Genomic DNA, 27143 nt, shown 5'->3' with positions numbered 1-27143 from the left:
TTTGAGGAAAACAGTTGGAAAAACGAGAAGGGACAAATCAGAAATAAAACAATTAGAATAACATTAAATGCAAAACCAATACATCAGAATGTTGAGCAAGCACAACTCAGATGATTTGGACACCTCAGCAGAATGCCTAAACAGGGATGGAAGGCATGAATGGGATGATTGGATGTGAAGAGACTGAAAGGAAGACCACGTAGGACATGGAATGAGAGTGTGAAGGATATTCTGAACAGAAATAACATCTCATGGAGTGAAGGAAGGGAGTAGGCAAAAGATAGTGACAAATGGCGACCTCTCTGTAAAACCCCGACACCAATCCTTAGAAGAGGATAAGTAAGTATTACCCACAATTTCCTCTCATTGAAATAAGTTCGCTATATCCAATCAGAAAGAAACTTTACAAACACTCTCAAAGAAGTTGAACAAAGTTCGCGCCTCCCAACATTAGAAACAACAAAAGAAATAGACCTATGTCTCATTATACAACATCCCAGCGTCTGAAAGGTGCCCACAATCGGGTTAACGCTTCTTTCGATAGGCAAGCTCGAAAGTTACTAACTTCATTTTAATTAGTGAACAAGCCCGCCCCCTATCTCCCCCAGACTTTTTCGAAGAGGACACTGTTGGTGTAATTAATTTGTAAAGGACTTGTGCTGATTTATTTCATTCAAGATGTTGTACGAGGAAATAAACTTTTGTGTTCGAAAGTCAAATCAAGCAACCTTCTAGTAGAAGAGAAGGGACAATTAAGAGCCATTCAGTAGTTGATATTGAATGCGGAATGGAAAGGTTGGAAATGGTGAAGGAAATTAGGAATGAATCAATAGCTTGTTGAAAGGAGACGCAAGAAGTTATTTGAATCTTCTGCGAAAGGAAAAGCAATGAAATAGATACTGTAGTTTCTAGTACCTGAAATCAAACTGGAATTATTAGTGGAATTGTACTCAGAATCTCTTAGTAATGGTATCGATTACTCGCTAATAGATGGAGGAACCAATATGAACATCCTGAACAAATCTCTGCACGTAACCCCTCAGTATCGAGACCGTGAATCTATCACTAAGCTTTCTTCGTCCCTAACGCGACAGAATTAAATTTTGATCCTCCGTGAGACGGAAACGCCTACCATACCAGGTAACTTCTCAGTTTGTAGCTAGAAAAATGTCGGATGATTTGCAACTAATTTCAATTTGAATTCACTATTCATTGCCGCTGTAAAAATATCTAAATCAGAGTCAACTTGTTGTTTCACATTACCTTGACCTTTTAAAGAAATAGTACTTCACACTCTAAGCATTCTGCTGAATTACTTCTGCCAGGTTGTTAAGCTAGTGGTTGTATGATTTTACAATTGCACAAAGACTGCACTTCTCTTCACTATTAGAGCCTCTATGAAATTTTATAACAATCTCCACTGAGCGATATAATTCCTATATGACTTTTGGTATATGCAGCCCTGTGAGAAGGACCTTCATATATAACCCCTGAAAAGTGTTGTTACCCTAGGTCTCTCTGTGGCGCGAGATTTTGGGAGATCTAAACGATTAAATTACTTTGTACGGAGATATCACAATCTGGTTTTTCACCAGTGTATTTACTCAGCTTCTGTGTAAAATGGCGTAAGAAAATACGTTGGATTTAGCTTCTAAGGTCGTACTATAAATATACTCAGATGTAGTGTTAACAAAGGACGCATTATGGGCGAAGAGCCATGAGAAAATCATAGTCGTCGTCAAAAGGAGTATTAATGAAGTTGTACCAACGTGCAGGTACATCCAAGTTCAAATCACTTCTCTACAAAGCTTTGACAAAGCACACACAAGATAAGACGTAAAATAAAAGAATGAAAAGTAGCGATGGAGAACTCATGGTCTCATATGTTTTAAGATAATTTTGCAGGCTGGACCAAAAGTCACAATCGGGTATTGATATGGTATTATTATTATCGTGAAAGAAAATGAGATAATAAAAGCAGAAACTGTATTAAGCCGAACAAGATACATTACAGAGTGAAACAGCACAAGAATGCTTCCAGTGCCACAATGGCATATACCCTAAAGGTCGCCATCTTGGATACGACTTCATTTTCTGAGATGGGAAGGTGGACATTGTCATATCAAAATGGGCGAGAATTTGACGAGGAACACGATGGTATGTTCGTGTTTATCATAACTTGAATCGTTCTCACGTAATGAGTTGCTTTGTAAAGGTTTAGTGACTTCTCGTCGTTTGCTAGTAGTATGATTAACACAACAGACCATTTGAATCATGACTTAAAATGACCATTACTCATTACATTAGCTAATCATTCATCGTCATTTTCGCGATTAACCCAAGAAGTAATTACGCGAGAATGATTAAAGCTACGATAAAACAGAACACATCATCGTGTTTCTCGTGAAATTGTAGCCCATTTTGATTTTTCACATGACCACCTTTCCATTAAACAAGATCATGTACAAGATGGCGGCTTTAATGGCAGCCATCTTGACGGCACTGCCTAGATAGCTTCCCCTCTCAACCACATCATGTTTTGTGGCTCTGAATTGGTGTGTGATAGTCCGCTTGTCTCTTAAGGGGTGGTTTCCCACTTTTGACTCCACACTGCACTTACCACTGCTCTTGAACACCCTTATTCATATCCTTGCGTTCTTATAAAAGTTATCGACCTACCAGAACTATAATCTGGACCTTTTCTGATCCTTCCCTTTCAACTATTTAGTCATCACGTACACGTACAGTCATGGACACTTCTGGGTTGTAGCAATACCATTGAAAGTATATGAGGCTGTTCCAACCCAGAGGTGTCCGTGACTGTACAATCAATCATCACTTTTTTTTGGCTCGGACCTCAAATATTTTACAAAGCTTTGCTTATTGATTCATATTGACGACTTGCAACTTATCCAAGAAAAATGTTTTCTTTTACATCCTGGACATACTTTTTTTTTTGCATCTCCTTTTGATCTGACACCCTTCCCTTCTCTCTCTCTGTAGGTTGTCGGCCTTTGATGCTTCTACAAAGGGCTCTATCTGGGAAACCACGTCACCGAATTAATTGGAATTTCTTGCAGGCTCTGGGCCCTAGTTTATACACCTTTAGAGTTTATCAGGGAGCGTTTGAAATTGCTGTGTATACAGCATACGCTATCTGGGAACGTTTTTGCAAAGGACCGCCAGTGCTGCGAAAAGGGGGAAGGTTGGAAAGGGTTGGGAAAAGTGAGAGGTGAATAGGAGAAAGTAGGCCGAGTACAGAGAAAGTGAAATTCGAAGAGAACGTAACAGACAGTGGCGTAGATCACACACCCAACTGTTCCTGAACTGCTTATTGATCTAAATATATTTTTTTGCAATTTACACGACTACCATTAAATTTCAATTATGTGTTTTTCATATCCATGATGATGAATGACGATTAGATAATATTGATCAAAGGACAGGGCCACGTATGGTAAATGCCGGAACTCAAACCTCAGGCAGAATGTGCTTGTTCACTGAGGTTGCTATGGAGATGAATAATAATACTGAAAATGCACGCATGTACTATGTGTGTACATACGTGTAATATATACGCGCCCATATATTCTAGGTAATATGACAAGCTCGTGGCTGAGAGATTAAAATACAGAAGGAAAATCAGTTGGAAAACATGTATAAAATCGTTCTTTTCAATCAGATGATTATGCTTCAAAAGTTTGTAACCTGATTTCTTAGGAGTTGGCAACCTGATTTCTTAGGAGTTGGCAATCTTGCTTGCTTTCTTTGATATATTCGAGAGGCGAGGTAACGTGAATGAGGAGGGACATGCGTATAACGTTGCCAATCTTCTCGGAAAGTCCTTTCAGTGTTTCCAACGTGAGATATTCCCAGGAAGCGGGAAATTTTGGAGGCAAAAATAAATACAGGAAGGGGAAAAAGTGTAGCAGGCACACATAAATATTTCACAAAATGGTGCATTTAAAATCATTTTCACAATATGCTTCCTTCTGGATAATCCCCGCAACCTCAGTCTGAGGGAACACATAGATAACTTGTACTATCCGCTCGCTTCAGTGCGTCTAATCACACCAGAACCTTTTTATAACCTATCTAGCACGCATGGACATCAAAAAAGTTCACAATTTCAAATTTCTAACTGCGAGCGAGTCCAAACTTGTTTCCAAATTGATTTTCCAAACGATAATAATTCGAGAAACAAGTATAGACATGTAACGGGGTAATGAGTGAATTTTTTTTATTGGGTTTGGTTAGTGAATTTCGTGTACGGTGGAATGAATAATAAAACACAACGCCAACGAGTTCTCTACTGTAAAAACTGAACCACAAAAAAGGAAGGTAATTAAAGGGAAAACCATGGAAGAACAATTAGCAGAATAATGATAATTAGCAGCGTCGGCTTCGGTAGATGCTTTTTGATGTTTTTGCGTAATATTTATTTTTCATTTGCGCGTGGTTGTTTCGGTACCAAGGTGGAGAAAATTATTCCTGCTGATTGGCTCTTTCTAAAGTGACGTATTCAATGTATAATAAATTTATAATGTAACAGGTACAGAATAAACGTAACACAAGGAAATTTTATTTACTTTGTGAATTCGCCCGGATCCTTTTTTATGTGTAGATTTTAAGTCCACTTTATGTACCGACAGATTAATCAGAATCTGATGTTATTGCCAGAATGACCAGTAATGGGAACATGCAAATGTGATAAGATTCGCATTTACACACGCAGGTTTGTATTTTGTTGTTTAATGTCGCTTTTCCACATCTTTGTACAATAATCGCGACGATGAGAATGAATAAGCCGATTAAACTTATGAAGGAAATAGATTGGAGTCTGACATTTGTGCCCTGACCGGGACTCCAGCGGAAAATCATCGAAGAATAGATTGTGAGTCGAACACTTAACGTCTTCGCCCACCAATAGAGTCACACTTGGTGTCCCTAAGTACTGGTGGTAATCATATACAGGTAATGGACAAAATAATATGAACACCTTGGTTTGCAAAGGCCTATATACGCCGTCGTGGAAAAGGAACAACACTCAGCAGAGATTTCAACCATCTAGTGGCGATGAAAGCAAACATATCAGTCTATCAGAAGCTGGTGTGAGAGTTGCATGCGAGCAGTCAGCCATCCGTCAAATGCAGGTATGTCCGACCTTTCAGACTTCAAAAGAGGCATGATCATAGGAGCCCGCCTGGCTGGAGCATCTGTGACAAAAACAGCTACACTTGTTGGTGTAGCAAGGAGCACAGCGTCAACTGTTCTGACAGCCTACAGACAACAACGAAAGACAACGTCTGCAAAGGAGAATAGTGGGCGAAAAACAAAGTTTTCCAACAGGGATCGACGTGTGTTGAAGCGAATAGTGACTCGAAAGCACAAGACAACACTGTCCCAGATAACCGCAGAGATGAACAATCACCTCCAGGACCCTGTATCAACGAAAACCATTCAAAGGGAGCTGCATTCTGTGAACATTCATGGCAGAGTTGCCATCCACAAACCGTTGGTGACTCCACGTAATGCAGTGACACGAAGAAGGTGGTGCCAAGAGCACAAGAATTGGACACAGCAGCATTAGGAACATGTGATATGGTCATACGAATCGTCTTTCACATTATTTCAGACCACAGGACGTGTTTATGTGTGGAGAACTCCTGCTGAAGCATTTGATATTGACTACTTAGTACCTACCGTGAAACATGGTGGGGGGTCTGTGAGGTAGAACATCTCATCTGGTGTCCACAGTCCCCCGATCTTAACATCATTGAGCCTTTGTGGGGTATTTTGGAGGCCAAAGTGCGTAATCGGTTTCCACCTCCAATGACACTTTCGGAACTTGTGCGAGGAGTGGCTAAGTATTCCAGTTCACACTGTACAGGACCTTTATTTGTCTATCCCACGTAGGATACAAGCTGTCATTCAGGCAAGAGGGGGGGGGCAACCCCCTACTAATACAAGTTTTCTGCAATTGCATTGGTGTTCATATTATTTTGTCCATTACCTAAATCAGAAACTAATCATAAATAATAAATATAGTTCCAGCTACCATAATTTAACATTCAAGCAATAGACAATAAAGATATATGATAGGTAAAGATATAGCTACACATTCCAACAAGCCATAAGGGCAAAAGGTGGATGTGGTAGTTGGATCCCATAGATTCACAATCTGGGCCATTTGTGGATGTGATGTGATCACCAATATGCTTCCAAAGGGTTGCCCCCTGCGCGCGCGCTCCCACACACATATTATATGTGTGTGTGTGTGCATGGGGGGTAAGAAAAATATTTGACTCAATATTTCACCATCAAAACATGTGGGTTCCAGACAGGACATAAGTATTCCACTCAGTATATTCGATCGTCTATTTCAATTAATCACCGTGACACGATTAACCTAGAAAGCCGAAAAGAGACTATAAATAACCATGCACAAAACAAAGTAAGATTTGTCAAATTATACAAAAGCATAAATAAATTCATATTAAAATAGAACATAGGATGTGCTCAGGTGAATTCGTTCAATATACTTCTTCCTACACAATGTCCGCACAATCTTTTCCACTCATTTAATTTTCGTTTCAGGCAGTTTTCGCATACCATAACACCAAATACCTTATTTTGTTGTGATCATGACAATAATAACTGACTTTAACATTTGAACAAGATCTGTGCTTGACGTAATAATGAGCTGCAGGAAGATTGCCGAACAAATGCGAGGTACAGGCATGCGCAGTAGCACATGCTATGGTCACGTGTTCACCAGCCAATAGACAATAGACGCCAGTTGGTGACAGACTCCGAAACAGTGCGGATGTCTGTGTGCTTCCTGTTGCTTTCAGATATTCTAAATTTGATTTGGTGGTGTATAAATATTATCTGGGATAGCACAAAATTGAAGGCCAGTGGAAGGCAGTAGGTACTTCACAGTAGAGAAATAGTAGTAGAGAGGGAAGCAGTGATAAGTTACCAAATGTCAAGACGATGCTCTATTTGTAACAATAAGTAGGGCGAACTGTACCGGAATGGAACTAAATATCTCAGCGCCTATAGAACCAATGTCATGAACTAACTCCAAGTGCATATGATTTACTAGATTGACTGAAAGAAAATTACGTAATGGCCAATGGCTGAAGCAGCATATTACTAATACAGAACAACCAAGTATAACCATCTCTACATAAACTGGTCACTTACCTTTGACGGCGTTAAGCTTACTCCCCACCATCTGCTTTGCCACGAAGGCAGCCATTTTGTCTTCTTTTCTTTAACTCCGCAACCAAAGCACAACAATCATAAACGAACTAGGACCTGAAAGGAAAGAGAGGAAACAATGTTATTCGCAGCTCTGTACCTTCCATAATAATGCAATCAGAACCGTTAGAAATTGTAGAGCAAGGGAGACGTGTCTCCCTAATGATCCTCAATAATCCACCCCTTACATTTCCAAAGCAATAATGCAATTATTCTTTCTAAATTGAAATGAATTACACAAAATGATATGAAATATCATTTCGGTGTGAAAAGATAACTGCAACATATTTATAATGACAATGGATCAAAAACTTAAATTTTGCCCCGAGATGGCAGTTCGATAAATACATTCTAAATCTACAGAAACAAACATATACCGTGCGTTCATTTCGATCTGCAGCCGAGAGATCGGGAGAAGCGTGGCGGGCGGCGCTGACGGAGATGCCGACATTTGCGGCCTGTAATGCCCGCTTATTTTTATAGACATATGCAGACATTTATATAAATATTGCAAAACGATCACTAACCTGTGTTATAACACGCAAAAGTTCTTCTGTAATTCATCCAAGTTCTGCTCTTATATACACAAAAAAATACGCTTTATAAACGATGTTAAGAGCCATAGATAATAAAACATTTTAATCATAGTTTTGACCAGTAACGTCCTGCTTAAGTTTATATCCTTGAAAGAGTTTTGTGCCGATGGGGATCGTTTGGAGGTTTTGAATGTGCAACACTGTATCAAGATTACGCTGTAGAAGAAACCGTTAAAAGTCAATAGTGTTCGTGAGCTTCCTTGCAATCCGAAATCTTCGAGCTCGAGTTTTTTGTTCCTTCGCGACTAGATGAAGACAGAGTTGTAAATATAGTGGCGAGCAATGTAAACCAAGAGCGTGTTAATTTCGTACTGTGCACAAGAGTGTTATTCTTGGTTACTTGCAGTTACTTGTTTGTGTTATTGTAGTGTGTATCTGTGACGTGTCAGTGAGACGATTGGAATGCCAGCCGCAAGATTCACGTTAGAACAAAGATTTTTTTATGTATGACACGTACCTACGTGAAAACAAACTCGTGTCGAGACGTGTGTAGGTAATTTGTACAGAAATTCCCATGCGTTTCAACTCCACACAGAGATACGGTTAGACATCTTGTCCTTAAATTACGAGAAACTGTATCGTTAAATTTTAAAACACCTAAGCAAAAACGACGGATTCTAACCGAAGCAAAACTCGATGATATTGGTGCAGCGTTAGAACGTTCTCCAAACAAACCTCTACGCCGTGTTTCACAAGAGGTGGGCGTGTCAAAATCATCGGCACATACAGTCACTAAGCTACTAAAATTAAAACCATACTCTTATAACACAGGTTAGTGCTCGTTTTGCAATATTTATATAAATGTCTGCATATGTCCATAAAAATAAGCGGGCATTTCAGGCCGCAAATGTCGGCATCTCCGTCAGTGCCGCCCGCCACGCTTCTCCCGATCTCTCGGCTGCAGATCGAAATGGACGCACGGTAGAAGGTTAATTGTATTTTGTGTACGTCAACAAATAAAAATTAATTATTAAGTGAAACAAAAGAGGTATTGTAGTGTCTTGAGACATGTCTCCCTAATGATCCACAATAATCCGCCCCTTATATTTCCAAAGCAATGGTGCGTATGATTGCAATAATACAATTATTCTTACTAAATTGAAATTAATTACACAGAATGACATCAATTATCATTTTGATGTGAAAAGATAACTGCAACATATTTATAATGACAATGGATCAAAAACTTATATTTTTGCCCCGAGATGGCAGTTCGATAAGTACATTCTAAATCTACAGAAAACAAACATATAGAAAGTTAATTGTATTTTGTGTACAGCCAACAAATAAAAATTAATTATCAAGTGAAACAAAAGAGGTATTGTAGCGTCTTCAAATATTAGTGATAATTCATAATACTGGTTCGTGATAAGTTAGCTGAAATAATTACGTTATTATTAATTACAAGTAGACACATTCAAAAGTTTGATATACCTTACGACAGCAAGAAGGTACGACACCAATCTACCTGATCACCATCAGGGAGCCTCCTCGATTGATTAGCGGTAACGTCGCTGCCTTGAAATGAAGGGGTCCCAGTTTCGATGAAGGCATATAGTGTTTCGGATCCCCCTTTAAACTGTAGGCATAGTACCGTTTAGCACTTTGTGCATAAAGTTGACTTAAGACGAAAAGTCAAACCAAGCACCACGAGGGGACAAGAATTCTACTCGACATTTCTCACCAGAGGCTCACCACGTCAGAAAAATACAGAGAACAAAACATTCGTGTGAAAAAGCTATAGAAATTACATATGCCCAACGAGTCGTCGCCAGGTCTCTAGATACCCGGGGAAAGAATCCTGTTGGAAAAGATTGTTATGCCACATTGGGCACAAAGGGTTCCGTGTGATTGTATAACTGAGATGCTTCGTCTAATGAGGATATGGTCTTAAGATGCTATTTACCAAGGGGTGACTAGAGACAATGACTGCATAAAACTAGATGATGAGGAGTAGATGCAGAAACACTCCCACGCAATTCTTCTCATACAGTGACATCATATCAACGTCATGCTATTGTTGGATTATACCCCAAGGTAACTGTTACACCTTGATACAAGCATAGCACATTATGACCCCCGCACAGGGGCCATTCTTCAGCTGCTCTCATTTCGTGTGGTGACTCAGACATAGAGTTTTGTTTTCCGCACCTTTCATTCTGAGGTTTTCCTCATGAGTAGTATTCTAGAAGCCAGTTATTAATGTTAGAGAGAACTACATTGGGTTGCTAGACGTGACTCTTTCTGAAGACACCCACATATCAACCTCTCTTCCACCCGGGACTGCGCTTCCTGACTAACGTGACTCTGGCGTCTGTACCCATGGCCATTGTAATCTCTTGCATTTGTGTTGTGTGCTGTCCATGTGTGTTTGTAATTATCCATATGTAAATTTCACCTCGTCACTTTTCATTCCCATCTTCGCGATTAGCCAAAAGTGACAGAAAAGCGATATATAATTGATCCACTCAATCAAGAACTGCTCCTTCATAAGCTTTCCCGTACTTTTAACATCTACACCGACAACGAACAGACGAACATCGTTTTTGACAATTACTCGGCATAGTAACAGCTTCAGAGACTTGGATGTTTACTTCATCAAACAGATTGGGGATATATGGAACAACTACTTGGCAAGTTCTTTGAGGAGACTTTTGTGTTTTCCTTCTTTCGACATCCAGTAACAATACAGCGAATAAAGCAACAGGATTCCACCAGACTAGACGCCATGTAGCGACCAACGCTCTAGCCAATGTAATTAGCCAAGCGTTTGCTAAACCTTCCCAGTAGAGCTTGTTGGTATCATGAATCCTCCTCGACAGATTAATAAACACACGTGTGATATTCCTCGTAATATATGTTTGCAAGAGAACAGCACACAATACACAGCCTCCTGGCATCTTCATTGGCTCACGGATTGCTTGCTGGTTGCTGAAGTAATGTCCATTTGCAAAAAATAATAGTCCAGAGGCCAATTCCCCGTGGAGATGCGTTACAGAGATTTGTATCTACTACATTTTAACCCTTGCCCCATAATGTCCCATCTGAGCATGTTATGGTCTTAAGCTGTAGACAAAACTGTTGAAGTCACAGTCATTACAACGGATTTATACCATTAAAACTTGGATTCACATAATAACGTAAGTAAAAGTTGCATAAAGGATTCTCGGAGTTTTCAAGAGCGTTTTGTCAATCCATCGAAACCAATATCCTTACATTATATGCAATGTGCTGATTTGTTGTATAATTCGGGTTGCCTAGTTGTGAATTTGCGGTGACGTGTACAATTTTAATCTTTACTTTTCCTTGTTTCTGATTTTCTGGCATTAGTATTTTGCATTTTGTTTCTATTATTTCCTATCTTGAACTGCTTTTCTCTCACAAACTGTGAGGTGCCGAGAGGTAATGATGATAAAATAAAATTGATGAAGTGACACTCGAAACGATACAACCATGCACGGTCTGAGAGTCGAACAAGGAACATGTAGTACCGATATCCTGAATCTCACTCAGATGGTAAAACGTTCGTGAACACACCCAAATATTTTCCAAATATGGGCGAGTGAATTTCATCTCACGAAATTTCAACCAATAAAAGAACATAACTAGGGGTAGATATATAGGCATTAAAGCATCTAAAATAGGCAAATAGGCAAATAGGTAACCATAAATAATGAAAATAGACACCAAAATAAGTGAACAATATAAACATACTAATTCAAGTTTATCAGTTGCGCATTTATTTATTTGTATTAACATTGTAATTTACCTCACTAGGTAGTTATTTTTCTTTACTCCGGTAGTAAATTTTGTCTGTTAAAATGTTATAATATTGTGAAAGGGAGTTGAAGAGAAATTATCTTAATATAGACACAGAGTCGTTCTGTTAAAGTAACAGGCTTTTGGATACTTTTTCATTACATATTTGAAACTAAAACTTGACAGTGACACAGTATACCTTGGTCGATTTCAGCACACACAAACAAACAAGTGACTACGCTACTTGACTCGTACAGGTCATCAATTTTGAAGAGTGTTGGGGGTATGCTTTGCTCTAATGTGGATAGTTTTTTCGAACTTTGAGTTATCAATGCTGTTCATCCTGAATAGTGGCTACGTGGAATTTTTAATATCTGACATATACTGCTTTCGATTCTCAGATGTAGTAAATAAAGATTTTCATGTTTTTAGCAGGCAAAAGAGTTGACCTTGTACATAAATGCTTGGTCACAAAAAATGCAGGCGTGAGCAAAAATTGCGAAAGCAAGTCATTCTTCTAGCATGATTATGCAATATAGTCACTAACCCTCACAACAGGTAATATTCGTATCGTTCAAGAGGTAATTATGTCGATTCATTGGAGATGAAATAGGCGGATGTTCATCCTTGGCATAAGGAACGAACAAACGCCTACGAATTCACGTAGTCGAATTATAAAATACCCATTTATTCCCACATTTCTAACTGGTACAACAGACAGATTCAATCAGTTAGGTGGTATTTTGGTATGGTTTACCTGGGATGTGTGAGGACCTTCTTCTGAAATGGATGCTATTCCGCTTCCGACTCAAATTCAACTCCTCTACTCTCGTTCTCATTTTTCGTCCAAAACTCCCGATCATTCCCCCCTCTATGTCAACAAACTTACCACATTTTATAGGCGCATCCAGAAAGAAAGTTTCCCTGGGGTCGTGCACAAAAAAGAAACATTATTTCATTCAATGATTTATTGCCACAGATACAGCACTTGTCCAGTTACTTGTCAACATAATTCCCGCCGGAATTCAGGCACTTACCATAGCATGGGACTAACTTCTGTATACCTGCGTCGTAGAAGTCCGAGCTGAACCACTGTGTGACAGCCGTCTGAACGTCTTCGTCGCTGTGAAAATGTTGACCCGACAGGAACTTTTTTTTAGGTGCAAGAAGAACAGGTGGTAATCACTGGGAGTGAGATCCGAGCTGTACGATGGATGATCGAACACCTCCCAACCGAACCTGTCCAGAAGAGCTGCAGTGTGCCTATCCATATGCGGCTTCGCATTGTCGTGCAGCAAGATCTGCACTGAGCTTACCGTGTTGCTTATTCTGAATGGCTCGTCGCAATGTCCCCAGTGTTTCACAGTAACGGTTAGTGTTCACAGTCTCACCTCCGGGCAGAAACTCGATGAGCAGAATGCCTTGTCTGTCCCAGAACACACTTTTCGCGCAGACACAGTCTGTTTGAACTGGACATCTACTGTGATGCCAATGCATGGACTGCTGCTTGCTTTCCGGGGTTCTGTATGCCACCCACGTTACATGCCCTGTGATGATCCGGTTGAGAAAATCGTCATCATCATGGTAACGCTGCAGAAATGTCAGCGCCGTGCCCATGCGTTTTCCTTTGTGTTCGGGCGTCAGTTGTTTCGGCACCCACCGGGCACATAATTTCCGGAACAAGAGGCGTTTGGTAACAATGTCGTGTAACAACGATCAAGAAAAATGCGAGAAATGGCTTCTGAGTTTCATGATCGTGACGCGACGATCCTCCAATATGCGTTGCTGCACCTGCTCCACAAGCTCGTCCATAACGGCCGATGGCTGCCCACTGCGCTCGTCGTCATGCATATTTTGCCAGCCTTCAGTAAATGTCCTGCACCAACCACACCATCTGCTTGCTCATGACGTCTGGCCCATACACCTGGCACAGCTAACGATGAATTTCGATCGGCTGTATGCTTTGTGCGTTCAAGAACTTGATCGCCGAACGAACCTCGCACGCGGCGGGAGTTGGAATAAGAGCCGCCATGTTTCAGCGCTGCCGCGACGCTGCTGAGAACTTTCGGGTGGCGTCTTCTAGGTCATTCACTAACAAGGTCATGTGGCTCTCACGCATGCGCAAAACCGGTTTCAATACGCATGGCCTGCCACCTGTGGGTGAGTGGGAAACTTACTTTCTGGATGCGCCTAATACATTAGCACCGCTCCGCATTCCAGCTCATGCTGACGCTTACACTTGCTTGTTCCTCCTTCTTTCCTAACACACCACATATTATAGTGCATTTTCAGGATAAAAACAATATGAAACTATTTTAAAGCATTAAATCCTACATTGCTGTAATGAAATAGAAAATCTACCAAAAACGCGACACCTATATTCTGTCCCGTTATCACTTGAGCTAGGCCGCGCATAGCGGCAGAGAAGGAGGGAATTCAAGTGGGCAGAATCAAGCATTACACGCTTCTGAAAAGGCTGGTAAATGCAGTCGCTTTTCCCCCTCCACGAAATCCCGTTCCCTCTCGTGTATACTTTGGTGGTACCGTCTCCCGTCACTACTTGCGCAGAGACTTGTTTTCGTTGGCTTGCACCAGAGATACCCGAGACATAGTATAGTTACAGAGCCCAGGATATCGTGAACGTTCTGCAATCCGTTTAATACTCCTGTGTGTAAAGGTTGTGGACACTCAAGGGGCAAAAGTTGCAGCAACTACTTTCTTTCAGTCTGATGTACAACGAAACACCAAAATGCAGAACTTTAGTGTTAATATCCGTTCCTCTAAAGATCTGGAAAATAGGACGTAAGGAAATTATGACCTTTTGTTCCTAGTTGTTTGTTCTTCCTCGGAGCTCCGTCCGTTGGGCTTGTAAGGCGAAGCTGCGCAAATAAGTCGAAAGGAAATTAGTTCTGGGTGTTTGTTCAACTGAACGTTCCAATTATCCTTCTGAAAATAAACACCTGGAAGCAGATATTTCAGCCTAATTTTCTGATGCAGGAACGTAAGAAAATGGTAATTAACGACTCTAGAAATGAAGATCTAGGCTCTTCCATGCCTGTTCTATGCACAGCTATAGCTCATCCGTTGTGCACACATCGGGACGTTACACGTTCTCCTCTTTACCTGTTCCCTCTGAAATCATGAAATTTGTCCTTAGTATACGTGTCGTACGAATTCTGAGCTGTATATCACACGCATTGTTTCAGTTAACCGTGCTCTGGAAACAAAAATGTTTTGCTTATGTTCTTGTACATTCTTCCCATACCTGCATGACTTTTTTTTATTTTCTATTGCAGTGCCTTCATACATTTAGCACTAGTCACACACACACACACACACACACACACACACACACACACACACACACACACACACACACACACACACACACACACACACATATATATATATATATATATATAATATATATATATATATATATATATATATATATATAGATAGATAGATAGTCATTATATCTACTAATAAAACTTTCTATATATATACAGAGTGAGTCAAAAGTCCCTGACCACCCCTTATAAAATGGAAGGGAGTGTAGATTGCAGCAATTGGTCATGTTAGGCTTAGGGGAAAATTTTTTGGTGCATGTCATGACAACGTCCGCCATCTTGGATCTAACTTCATTTCTTTAAATGGGAAAGGGGCATATGGAGTATGGTTTTGGGCTAGAATTTCACCGGGAATTCAGCGGTGAAGACAGATTTATGAAAACTTTAATGATAAGGAAGTTATGGGCATATGAAAGTTACACAGTGAAAGTTACACAATGTTTTCAATATGTTGTGAGGGAATTTTAACTCACTCGTATATATAATCTCTCTCTCTCTCTCTCTCTCTCTCTCTCTCTGTGTGTGTGTGTGTGTGTGTGTGTGTGTGTGTGTGTGTGTGTGTGTGTGTGAGAGAGAGAGAGAGAGTGTGTGTGCGTGCGTGTGTTATATTGCGTAGTTACCAAGGTTATGAGTACGAATGTGATGCTGGGACATATCCAACGACACACACCCAGGATTTGAACCTAGAATCTGACTATGTAGAGGATTACGTTGAGTAATTAGGTACTGTGGCATGTTCAAATTTTCCTCTCTCTCTCTCTCTCTCTCTCTCTCTCTCTCTGTCTCTTTGTGTGTGTGTGTGTGTGTGTGTGTTGCTGGAAGTGTCACAAACACACACGCACTCGGTGGTCGAACCCACTAAGTCGTCGACTTTCGAAGTTCGCAGCTTCGAGTCCCGACCTGGCATGTTTTTTTTGTTTTTGTTTTTTTCGTGAATCAATTCATCTTCGTCGTCGTGATTATTCAAAAGAAGCAGAACAGCTGCTCTAAATAACAAAAATATAAAGTACACACACAGGCACACACACACAATGGATGATGTAACTTGTTAACAGACCAACTGCGAAATTTAGGCTAGATACAGGAATCATGGCATATTTTCCAACAAAATTATAAGTTTTGGTTATTCTCTTCACCGTTTCCAGGCTCTAGAATTTTATGCAGTTAACAGGTTTGGAAGACCCAAAACAGTTAAGGCGAGTTATAGTCAACATGTGTTAATTAGCGCGTGCCACATCGGGTATCGAATACAAAACCCCTTTATTACAAGGTGGGGAAATATTGCTTGGGTATTATGTATGGGCTCATCCCACCTGTCCCGTGATACTGAATCGCTTTTATCGACTCCAATGCGTCTAGCTCGTGAGGAACTTTGCATGTTGGGGCCCGATGGGAATCCCTTGTCGTGCGGGCCCCACTTCCCTTGGCACAGCCTCGCTCAACCTGGTTCGGAAATGCACCTCCCTTCACATGGAAACACGTCATGCAGAGAGCGCATCGCGTGGACGAAAAGAGTGGTTCCAATCTCCAGGCGAATGATGTGAGGACGGTAATAGTTCCATTCTTACCAAAAGTCATGTTGAGAAAGAAACAGTGCCATCGAGGTAACTGCGAGTCCAGTGGCTAAATAGTGGTGACGGTTGCAAGTAGAACGCAGACGGGTAGCAGGTTTTATCTCAGTCGCAACTGTCGAGAAAACTGCGCATGCGCTAAGTGAACGAGTCCATTGACAAAACAGGGGTGACTGCTGCAAGTGGAACGCAGACGGAGAAGCAGGTTTTGCCTTAGACGAGACTATTGAAGAAAATGGACACAAATACTGGACGAGTCCACTGGCTAAATAGGGGTGACTGCTGCAAGTTGAACGCAGAAGGGGATGAAAGTTTGTTTCACTACAGTGAACAGACAGTTGTTATGGAAATTGTAACATGCAGTACTTATAGGAATTATACTTTTCCTGTCGACATGATTCAAACAAGTGTTCTCGGATTACAGCCCAGGTTATAGTCGGCGTTTACTTCCAAAGTTTCCAAAGCTTATATCGCTATCATCGCAGTAATAAATGTTTGACAAGAGTGTAAGGGTGGCCTATGCTGAAGCCACAATAAAGTCAACCTCCTTACACGTAGGACATCCCAGTAACTTCAACGTTGAGGCTGATGAGGCTCTGACGCCTGAACTCAGAGCCAGATTGCGTTGTGTTGTCCATATGAGTTTGTGAATGTCCCTTCATCTACTTCATATTACCACCATCGTCGCGATTAGCCAAAGTGGGAGAAATGCGGCGTTAAATAAACTAAATCAATCATGATTGATTGATTTGCGATATTTTACATCGCTCTTCAGTCATTTTTGACTGAATGGTGGAATGGTGAAAATTAGGATAAGTAATGGTATGATGGAATTGGTGAAAGGTCACTCACAAAGAACATCATAGTGGGGATTCGAACCCTGAACCCCCGAGGTCCTAGCAAGCTGTCATAACCACTGCTCCACCGAGGTCCGCATTAAATCAATCTATTAATAAGGTTTTCCAGATGTCTAAAGGGTAGCCTGGTCATTTGTGTGCTAATTTGGGCTTGGGTCTCACTTATCGCACAACACTCTAACAACCTTAGTTTTCTGACGTCAGCGCAGAATGCTTTAGGCTTGTTAGGTTCAGTTCTCGTAGCATAACTAATACATTTGCAGAGCTAAGAGAGCTACACATAGCCTAACAATGAAGGCATTCCACGCTGACGTCAGAACAAGTAGGTTGCTAGGGTCTTGTGCGATAAGTAAGATCCTTCGTTGCTTGTCCTCGACCGTGAAATTTTAAGTAAAGAGCAGGCCACGCGGCTTCAGTTGTTCAAACAGCTTTCATCTCTCAGTTCAAGCTAGCACAGGGCCACAACCCGAGTGTATTGACTCCCGTAGACACCTGTATACTTCAATTCACAAGGTTCTTTCCGCAGAGAAGACCTATACCTTTACAACGTTGCCAAATCAATTTGCAGCTACCCTTCACCACGTCTCAGCCTCTTTCAAAACACCTACGACGAAACCAACGATAAATTGCATTACTTCTCCAGTCAAATCTAATACGAATATTACAAAGCAGGCGGCACTCTGACAAGATGCGCGAAAGGAAAGCGAAAACACCGCAAGTCCTCTACGGTGGTCAAACTCTCATTTGACTTCAAGGAAAGACGAAAATTATGTTATAAGCTGATGAACGTACAAGTGACGAAAATTAAACACGCATTTCGCTCGAAAAATGACTTATATTAATTTAAGACATGTAGCATCTTATAATTATCTGAACTGTAGGGAGAATGTTCTTTATTACCATGCAATAATTGGACTTCATCCATTGTCTAGTTCCTCTACTAGTTACACCTGTTCTAACACTACGTTTCAAGAGAGCATATCTTCAACATTATCCACTGTGCAGATCTTCTATTAGTTACATCTATTCTAGCACTAAGTTTTAAGAGAGCACATCTTCAACATTATCCACTGTGCAGATCTTCTATTAGTTACATCTATTCTAGCACTAAGTTTTAAGAGAGCACATCTTCAACATTATCCACTATGCAGTGCTTCTACTAGTTACACCTATTCTAGCACTAAGTTTTAAGAGAGCACATCTTCAACATTATCCACTGTGCAGTGCATCTACTGGTTACACCTATTCTAGCACTAAGTTTCAAGAGAGCACATCTTCAACATTATCCACTGTGCAGATCTTCTATTAGCTACATCTATTCTAGCACTAAGTTTCAAGAGAGCACATCTTCAACATTATCCACTGTGCAGATCTTCTATTAGTTACATCTATTCTAGCACTAAGTTTCAAGAGAGCACATCTTCAACATTATCCACTGTGCAGTGCATTTACTAGTTACAACTATTCTAACACTAAGTTTCAAGAGAGCACATCTTCAACATTATCCACTGTGCAGTGCATCTACTAGTTACAACTATTCTAACACTGCGCACTGTGTAGAGCATTCCAAGCAAAGACAGCCCACACACACAGAGAAAGATATAGAGAGGCAAAGAGTATTTAGTAAACTCATCGAAGTCGAAATTTATATCAGTTTTTGCGCTCGACTCAAAATTTCGTCATTGAAACTTTCGTAAGTTGGGCATGCTTGGGCATGTTCATTTCTATGTGTCCTCTAATATTCAACCATTCTCGTCGTTGCGAATAACAACGAAGGAGAAAAGTGACGTAAAATATGAAAACAATGAATATTGGGTTGTGAGAGGTGACCGTCTGGAACGGAATTCAAAAGTCAACTCCTTTCTGGGACTGGGCTCTCACGCATTGCAATCCTCTGTACTAACTAACTAAAAAAATCTAACTCTCTAGCTTGCATCATCCCGGAGGTTCATGGCTGCAGCAACACAGGCCTTCCATCTGTCCCTATCCTGAGCAAGACCTATTTACTCTTTTCCATCCCTACCGATTTCCTTTAGGTCCATCTCAACATCATCCCACCATCTTCGTCTTGGTCTTCCTACTGGTCTCTTACCATCAGGTTTCCCAACAATAATCCTGTAAACTCTTCGTTCCTCTCCCATTCGCGCCACATGGCCTGCCCAAATAAGTCTTCTTGATTTAATTATTCTAATAATATCTGGACATGAATACAAATTATGTACTTCTAAATTATGTAACCTTCTCCACTCACCTGTCTCCTCATCTCTTTTAGGTCCAAATATTTTCCCAAGGATCTTATTTTCAAATACTCTCAATTTATGTTCCTCTTTCAATGTAAGGGACCAAGTTTCACACCCATATAATACATATATATGTTTTGTATATTTTAAATTTTCGTTTCTTAGATATTAAACGAGAAGACAAAAGTTTATGAAGAGAGAAGTAACATGCATTTCCTGAATTAAGCTTACTTTTTATTTCCTCTTTAATATCATTTTCATTTGTTAGTATTACCCCTAAGTACTTGAACTTGGAAACTGGTTCAAACGAGTAGTTATTAATAATAAATTTTGATTATTACCTAACACTTGGTTTCGGCTTGTAAGCATATATTTAGTTTTCTCTTTGTTAACTTCCAAACCTATCTCTTTAGCTGCTTTTAGCATTATTCTTAATTGTATTTAGATCATCCCCCAGTAAGTCTACATCATCTGCATATGCTAACAGCTGAGTCACACCGTTTAATTTTAGTCCTTCGTTAGTTTCTTTTACCTTCCAAACAGCGTATTCTAAGGCAAAATTAAAGAGCAATGGAGATAATGCATCTCCTTGTTTTAACCCATCATGAATTGTAAATTTGTCACACATATTAATATCCACACGAATTTTACTTTCGCTTTGACTGGTGCATACTTTTATCATATTTACAAGCTCCTTAGGCATTCCACACTCAATTAATATATTATATAATTTATCTCTTTTGACTGAACCATATGCTTCTTTAAAATCAATGAATAGCTGATAGACATTTTGATTATATTCCCACTTTTTCTTAAGTGTCTGTCTGATGTGAAAAGTTTGATCTGTTACGTTTAAATCCATATGGGCAATCACCTATAACTTCATTAGCATATAGGGTTATTCTTGCTAAAATAATGTTAGATAATATTATATGTTGTTGAGAGCAGAGCGTTTCCACGGTAATTATTGCAGTTCATTCTATCACTTTTTTTAAACACAGGAACAATTATGGATTCTTTCCATTCTTGAGGGATTTCTTCCTTATTCCATATTAAACAAATTAATTTATGAATTTGACATATTATGATATAGCAATCCTCTGTACGGTTGATTTTTTCATTCCGTTTATTTTGCATCGCATTTCTGCCAATTTTGGCATATGAGGCTGAGTAATGAGAAAATGAAATGGATGAATGGGCAGTCACAAACATATGTGGACGACACAACATGAGTCCCACAAGGGATTTGACGCCAGAGCCTCGTTAGTCTGCAAAATGAACTTCAAGGTGTCCTACGTGGAGGTGCTTTCTGAAATTGTCACCCCTTACACCCCACCCCAATCCTCGGCACTCTTTTTATTGCGTACGCTACCTAATCGCTATTCACCCTAATTTGCCAAAAGTGACAGAAAACAGACATAAAATAACCAAAATGCAAAGAGACAAGTGCAAGCAAACAAGTGAAACTGTGTACTTATTTAGCTCTCCTGTATCATTCAAAAACTGCCACAGGCTCATCTTTGGGAAGAGAAAGCAAATATACTTGAATATAAATGACAAAAGAATAAGAGGCAGGAGTCTTAAACATCTGCTACCTTAGGATGCATCAATGCTTAGAAACAACGAATGAAGCCAACCACAAAAGTCCTTATGATCAACAATTCCTTTTTCCAGGAATACAAAAGGAAAGACGCACGAACGATGAACGAGTAAAATGACAAAGGCCTAAAGAGAAGAACGAATATAGAGTACTACAAGCATATTTAAACTCCTCTCTCAAAGGATAACAATGGACTGGGTTTGGTAATTATTAAACGCCTTTGGCACCACTGATAGCCCTTTGAAAAGACTCGCACAACCACGCAGCCTTGGGAGAAGAACTGAAGAAAGAAAAGAGGAAGAAATCTTTCGCTCCGTTGTTAAACATGGCGGAGTTTGCTCAGTGACTGCTGGGTAACATGTGAAGGCGTGCGAGCGGTTGGAGCTTAAATATTTATTCAGAAAACACAGTTGGAGACCTCTGGGATAACGTCCTTCAGACGAGCCTATCCTTCAGGGCGCAAGTGTCGCCATGTTTCGGTCCCATGTTGGTCCTCTTGCAACTGTGGAGTGCCTGTGTCGGGGCCAGAAGATTGCTAGTTAACTTCCAGACTCGCGGTCACCGAAAAGCTATCTGCGCTTTTGTTACACTATTCTGAAGGGCACAGACAGAGTGATAATTAAATATAGTTTCAGTACCTCATAGGCTTCATAGCTACAGCACCTATTGACGATACTAAATTACCACAATTTCTGCCTAGCTAGTTTGGAAATACTCCTTAAGTGTTGGACTTATTGGCTTCACCATAGCTACTAAATTGACATAATTTTTTGTTCCACCACTTAGAGAGGCAAGTAAACTATCTAGCGAGGTTATTAAAATCTTAACATTTTCAGCTAGAACTTTAGAGAAGTTACTAAATTTCCACCATTTATGGCTAACCAGATTGGGGATGTTACTAAATTGATACATATCTTCGGCTACACCATTTAAAGGGCAATTACTAAACTACCACTATATTCAGTTACACTTATGGAGGTTACTAAATAGGAACAACAATCAAGCTGAAACATTTACAGAAGTTTCTAATTTATCTGTATCTCCGGCTAGCTACTCTAATTTTTGCTGCACAAATTATGGTGGCTACTTCATTTAGCATCATTTTTTACACCACAATTTGTGGATGGTACTAAGTTACCATAATTTTTGTTGCACAATCTGTGGAGGCTACTAAACTGCCATCATTTATGAAGGCTACTACCCTACCATCATTTTTGTTACACTATCTATGGTGCTACTAAACTGCCACCATTCTTACTACATCATTTGTTGAGTTAATAAACCTACCTTCATTTTATCTCCACCATTTGTGAAGACCACTTAACCACCATAATTTTTTACTACATCGTATGTGGAAGCTACTGAACTATCATAATTTTTGCTACGCCAAATGTGAAGGCCATTAAACTACTATCATTTTTGATTCACTGTTATGGGATTACTAAACTGCCATAATTTTTTTACACCATTTATGGAGGCTTCTAAACTGCCATAATTTTTGCTACATAATATATGGAGGCTACTAAACTGCCATCACTTTTGCTACACTATTTATGGAGGCTACTAAACTGCCATCATTTTTACTACACCATTTTTGGAGGCTACTAACCTACCTTCATTTTAGCTACACCATTTGTGGAGGCCATTAAACTACCATCATTTTTGGTACACTCTTATGGGGTTATTAAACTTCCATCATTTTTGTTACACCATTTATGGAGGCTTCTAAACTGCCATAATTTTTGCTACATAATATATGGAGGCTACTAAACGGCCATCATTTTTGCTACACTATTTATGGAGGCTACTAAACTGCCATCATTTTCACTACACCATTTGTGGAGGCTACTAACCTACCTTCATTTTAGCTACACCATTTGTGGAGGCCATTAAACTACCATCATTTTTGCTACACTCTTATGGGGTTACTAAACTTCCATCATTTTTGTTACACCATTTATGGAGGCTTCTAAACTGCCATCATTTTTGCTACATAATATATGGAGGCTACTAAACTGCCATAATTTTTGCTACACTATTTGTGGAGGCTACTAAACTACCATAATTTTTTACTACATCATATGTGGAAGCTACTGAACTATCATAATTTTTGATACGCCAGATGTGGAGGCCATTAAACTACCATCATTTTTGATTCACTGTTATGGGATTACTAAAGTGCCATAATTTTTGTTACACCATTTATGGAGGCTTCTAAACTGCCATAATTTTTGCTACATAATATATGGAGGCTACTATACTGCCATCACTTTTGCTACATTATTTATGGAGGCTACTAAACTGTCATGATTTTTACTACACCATTTTTGGAGGCTACTAACCTACCTTCACTTTAGCTACACCATTTGTGGAGGCCATTAAACTACCATCATTTTTGCTACACTCTTATGGGGTTACTAAACTTCCATCATTTTTGTTACACCATTTATGGAGGCTTCTAAACTGCCATCATTTTTGCTACATAATATATGGAGGCTACTAAACTGCCATCATAATTTTGCTACACTATTTATGGAGGCTACTAAACTGCCATCAATTTTACTACACCATTTGTGGAGGCTACTAACCTACCTTCATTTTAGCTACACCATTTGTGGAGGCCATTAAACTACCATCATTTTTGCTACACTCTTATGGGGTTTACTAAACTGCCGTCATTTTTGTTACACCCTTTATGGAGGTTTCTAAACTGCCATAATTTTTGCTACATAATATATGGATGCTACTAGTAGTATGTAAAAATTTAAACGTAAAATTGCTGACTCGACCAAGGCTCGAACTTTACCATGCCATTTGCTGTACCAACTGAGCTACCGAACAAGCCCTGATTTTGTCTTATTTTTCGCTTCCGCTGTTTTTAACGTTGAAGTCCAGCCAACCCGTGGAGGTGGCGCTCAGATAATTCCTCACAGGTAGAACTGTGCAATGGCAGAGCAAAGGCACTGTATGATAGAAGACTCGGGTTCGAATACTGGTCCGGCCTGCATTTTTCACATAAATATCTAGGTAAGATCATTCATGTGGACAAAGGGGAACATTTTGCTTTGAAGGATAGGACTGAAATTAATTGATCACAAGGTAACACTAAGTTATGTTTATCCAGACTGTTATGGTTGCCTGAGAAATCGTGCTGAAATGTCAATATTGCAAACTGCAATTTGCGATCCACAATGGCAGCATGATTACTCCATAAGCGCAGTACTGACATGCAAAATTGTGTTCTTTGCGAGACTTTAAGTGGCCATAATGTTCTTAGTTTCCGCACAGTCTGCTACGACACAATCAGATTTTCTTAGCTCTAGAGCCTGGGACTCCATATTAAGCCCCTGTGATGTTATCTTTGGTTCAGCACAAAGCGTAGAATGAATATTTATAGGTAGTTTGCAACGCTAATCCAGCATCTTGTCTCCAGGAGAAACACCTTTATAGCCTGACGCCTCATCTTATCAAGAGACACAAGCATGGACGTTCGCAGGATTTTTTCCAGGGAGGGGCAAACAAGGCACATTTTATCCAAAAAGTGTTGTTCTCTAAAAAAACATTGCTTAAATTTGAATTTATGATGTTCATGCAATAGTTAGCACATATTATTGTGGCTAAAATGAAATTATATGTGTGAAATACATCATTTTTGGTTGACTTTCATTTTCCAGGGGGGGGCACGGCCCCCCTTGCCCCCCCTTCCGGACGCCCATGGACACAAGCTTAGTCTTAGGTTGAAGGTGATTTTGGAAACCCTGCACTGACTATGGCACAGAAAATAGAATACTCTCCTGAAAATAAAGTACATCTGGCAACCCTGTTATGAAACTGGCCAAAACTGGTTTAATCGGGTTTCTACCAGTTAGGCTCAACATTTAACGACATTGATTAGCGCTTTGAAAGTGAACAGGCTGTTATCATGGTCTCCAGTGCTCGAGTTGATGTTTTAAGTCCACTTTATGCACAGTAAGGCTAATCGGGACTGGACCTACAGTTTAAAGTGTGATCCGAACAACTTGTGCCTCCACAGAGTATCGAACCCAGGAACCCTTGATTACAAGGTGACGACGCTACCACTGCGCCATCGGGTAGGCCCTCCAGTGCTCGGGAATGAATCTACCTGTAGCAGTAATCTTTTTACTTTAAGCATGTCCTTGTTTTCTAAATTAGGACAGTCCACATGAAACTCAATCTCTCATTGAAATAAAAAGTGTAAATAATCTCACCGTAGTTACGACGCATGTCAAAAAATAATATATGTTGGCAACCTTGGATCTGTGTCGTACAGGGTGTTCCGTACTACATGGGCAAACTTACTCAGCGTGTAGATGACCTTCTTGGTAACCTTTAGCTAATTTCCATGCTAGGAGCCCTCGCGAAACTGCATATTGTATCCAATGCAATCCCGCTTCACACATTCATGGTTGACACAGACCTTTATCTTTTCTGTCAAAAAATTTTTTTTAGTATGTTGACACAGTCAAAGTTAACAATTGAAACATGATTCACTACATGAAGTGTGAACGTATGGGGCAAAATCTCGTGATATCAACGTAGAGGTATCATATAAGAGGGAATATACGCACATATGATGATACAGGGATAAAGTCAATTGAAAGCATTAATAACATGACCTTGAACATAACCTAGAATTATAATAATTGCTTTTATGTTGCATTAGTATGCTATACGATAGAAAAAAATAATGTCCTTCGTAAATCGTGAATCTATATAATGTGGTTCCGTACATATGATAGAAACCCTTTAAACGAGGTGTTGTAGCGTCGAAACGAGGCCTTAACAACAAACCCTTGTTGAGGAGAGCTGTTCTCCTTGATGTCCTTATCCGCTGTGTAAATTTGTCGTTGTTGTAAGGGAACACACTGTATATATGAGGCGCATTTTAATGAGTGTTGGAGATATATAACAGATAAAACTACCCTCTGCCTTGGATATGAAATTGATGTGGTCAGCACCACGCTAAAGTTGCCTTTTCCTCTAGAGACCCGGAACCCACTTATTAGAAGCTGAGCAAACCTCAGAACCACTCCACTACTCTATGAACTTTTCTTGTAAAATTTCACTAGAAATCACCAACCTGGAATCGAACCCAGGTTCTCGTGCTGCAGTCAGACACCATACCGATTTTTTTTTTAAAAAAAGAAAGGAAAAACCATAAGGGTTAGTTCTTGCTTCAATTCTCTCTCTCATATCAGTTTTACCAAAATTCTCAATTTTCTTATTCAGGATAAACACAAACCTCTATAGCTTACTCAGGATTCGTACTCGGATAACCGCTCCGCCACAGAGATCGACCCGACTGGACAACCGCAGCTCCAAATTATCTCCCTCTGCGTGTGTACAGGTAGATATGTAGTCGCCTACACAAATCACAGTGTATGAGAATTTCATCTACTCAAGGTGAGATGGTTGTCATGGCAGCAATGTAAATACCAGTGCTTCCGGATCAGAGCCTTGCTGTGTTGAGTTGTGCATTGCGACAGGGTCAATCTAATCGCGTTCCAGCATGGGCATCCGATATTAGCGCTGCAGTTTGGAGTAACTGGCCTGGGGCCCACCTCAAGTGGGAATTGCAAATGCTGGGCACCGCGACTGAAGGTGCACGGGACGGTAAATGAACCCGCGACCGCAACAATGGGCTTCTGGGATTGTTGCCGAAGGGGAAACGGCGATTGTAGCACGTTGCGGAGGGCTAAAAATGCACTGTACAATAACGGAAAGTGCTTCTCGAGGTTCTCACTTATCGCACGAAACTCAAACACCATTTCGGTCTAGTCCCGCCCTTCGTCTTCTGACGTCAGTCTAAGTGCTTTCGTTGTTAGGTTAGTCGTGTTTGGTTTAGTTCTGTTAGCATAAATAAAACTTTTCGGGTTAAGCCCC

The 27143-nt window shown here is 40.1% G+C and overlaps 1 protein-coding gene across 3 annotated transcripts in view; it reads right to left on the bottom strand.

The window, feature by feature from the left end:
* cpx (synaptic transmission protein complexin) overlaps window positions 1-27143 on the bottom strand; it is a 1041575-nt gene that overhangs the window by 481727 nt on the left and 532705 nt on the right. For all 3 annotated transcript variants that reach the window (XM_083126798.1, XM_083126799.1, XM_083126800.1), the window contains one exon: window positions 7210-7323. In XM_083126798.1, coding sequence (XP_082982924.1) covers window positions 7210-7264 — 55 coding nt within the window. In that variant the 5' untranslated portion in view covers window positions 7265-7323. The remainder of the gene's footprint in view (window positions 1-7209; window positions 7324-27143) is intronic.

This window comes from Lepisma saccharinum, chromosome 8 (genome assembly GCF_977018435.1).
Source record: "Lepisma saccharinum chromosome 8, izLepSacc3.1, whole genome shotgun sequence".
NCBI classification, from domain to species: Eukaryota; Metazoa; Arthropoda; class Insecta; order Zygentoma; family Lepismatidae; genus Lepisma; species Lepisma saccharinum.
This window is presented reverse-complemented; position numbering and strand designations above follow the sequence as displayed.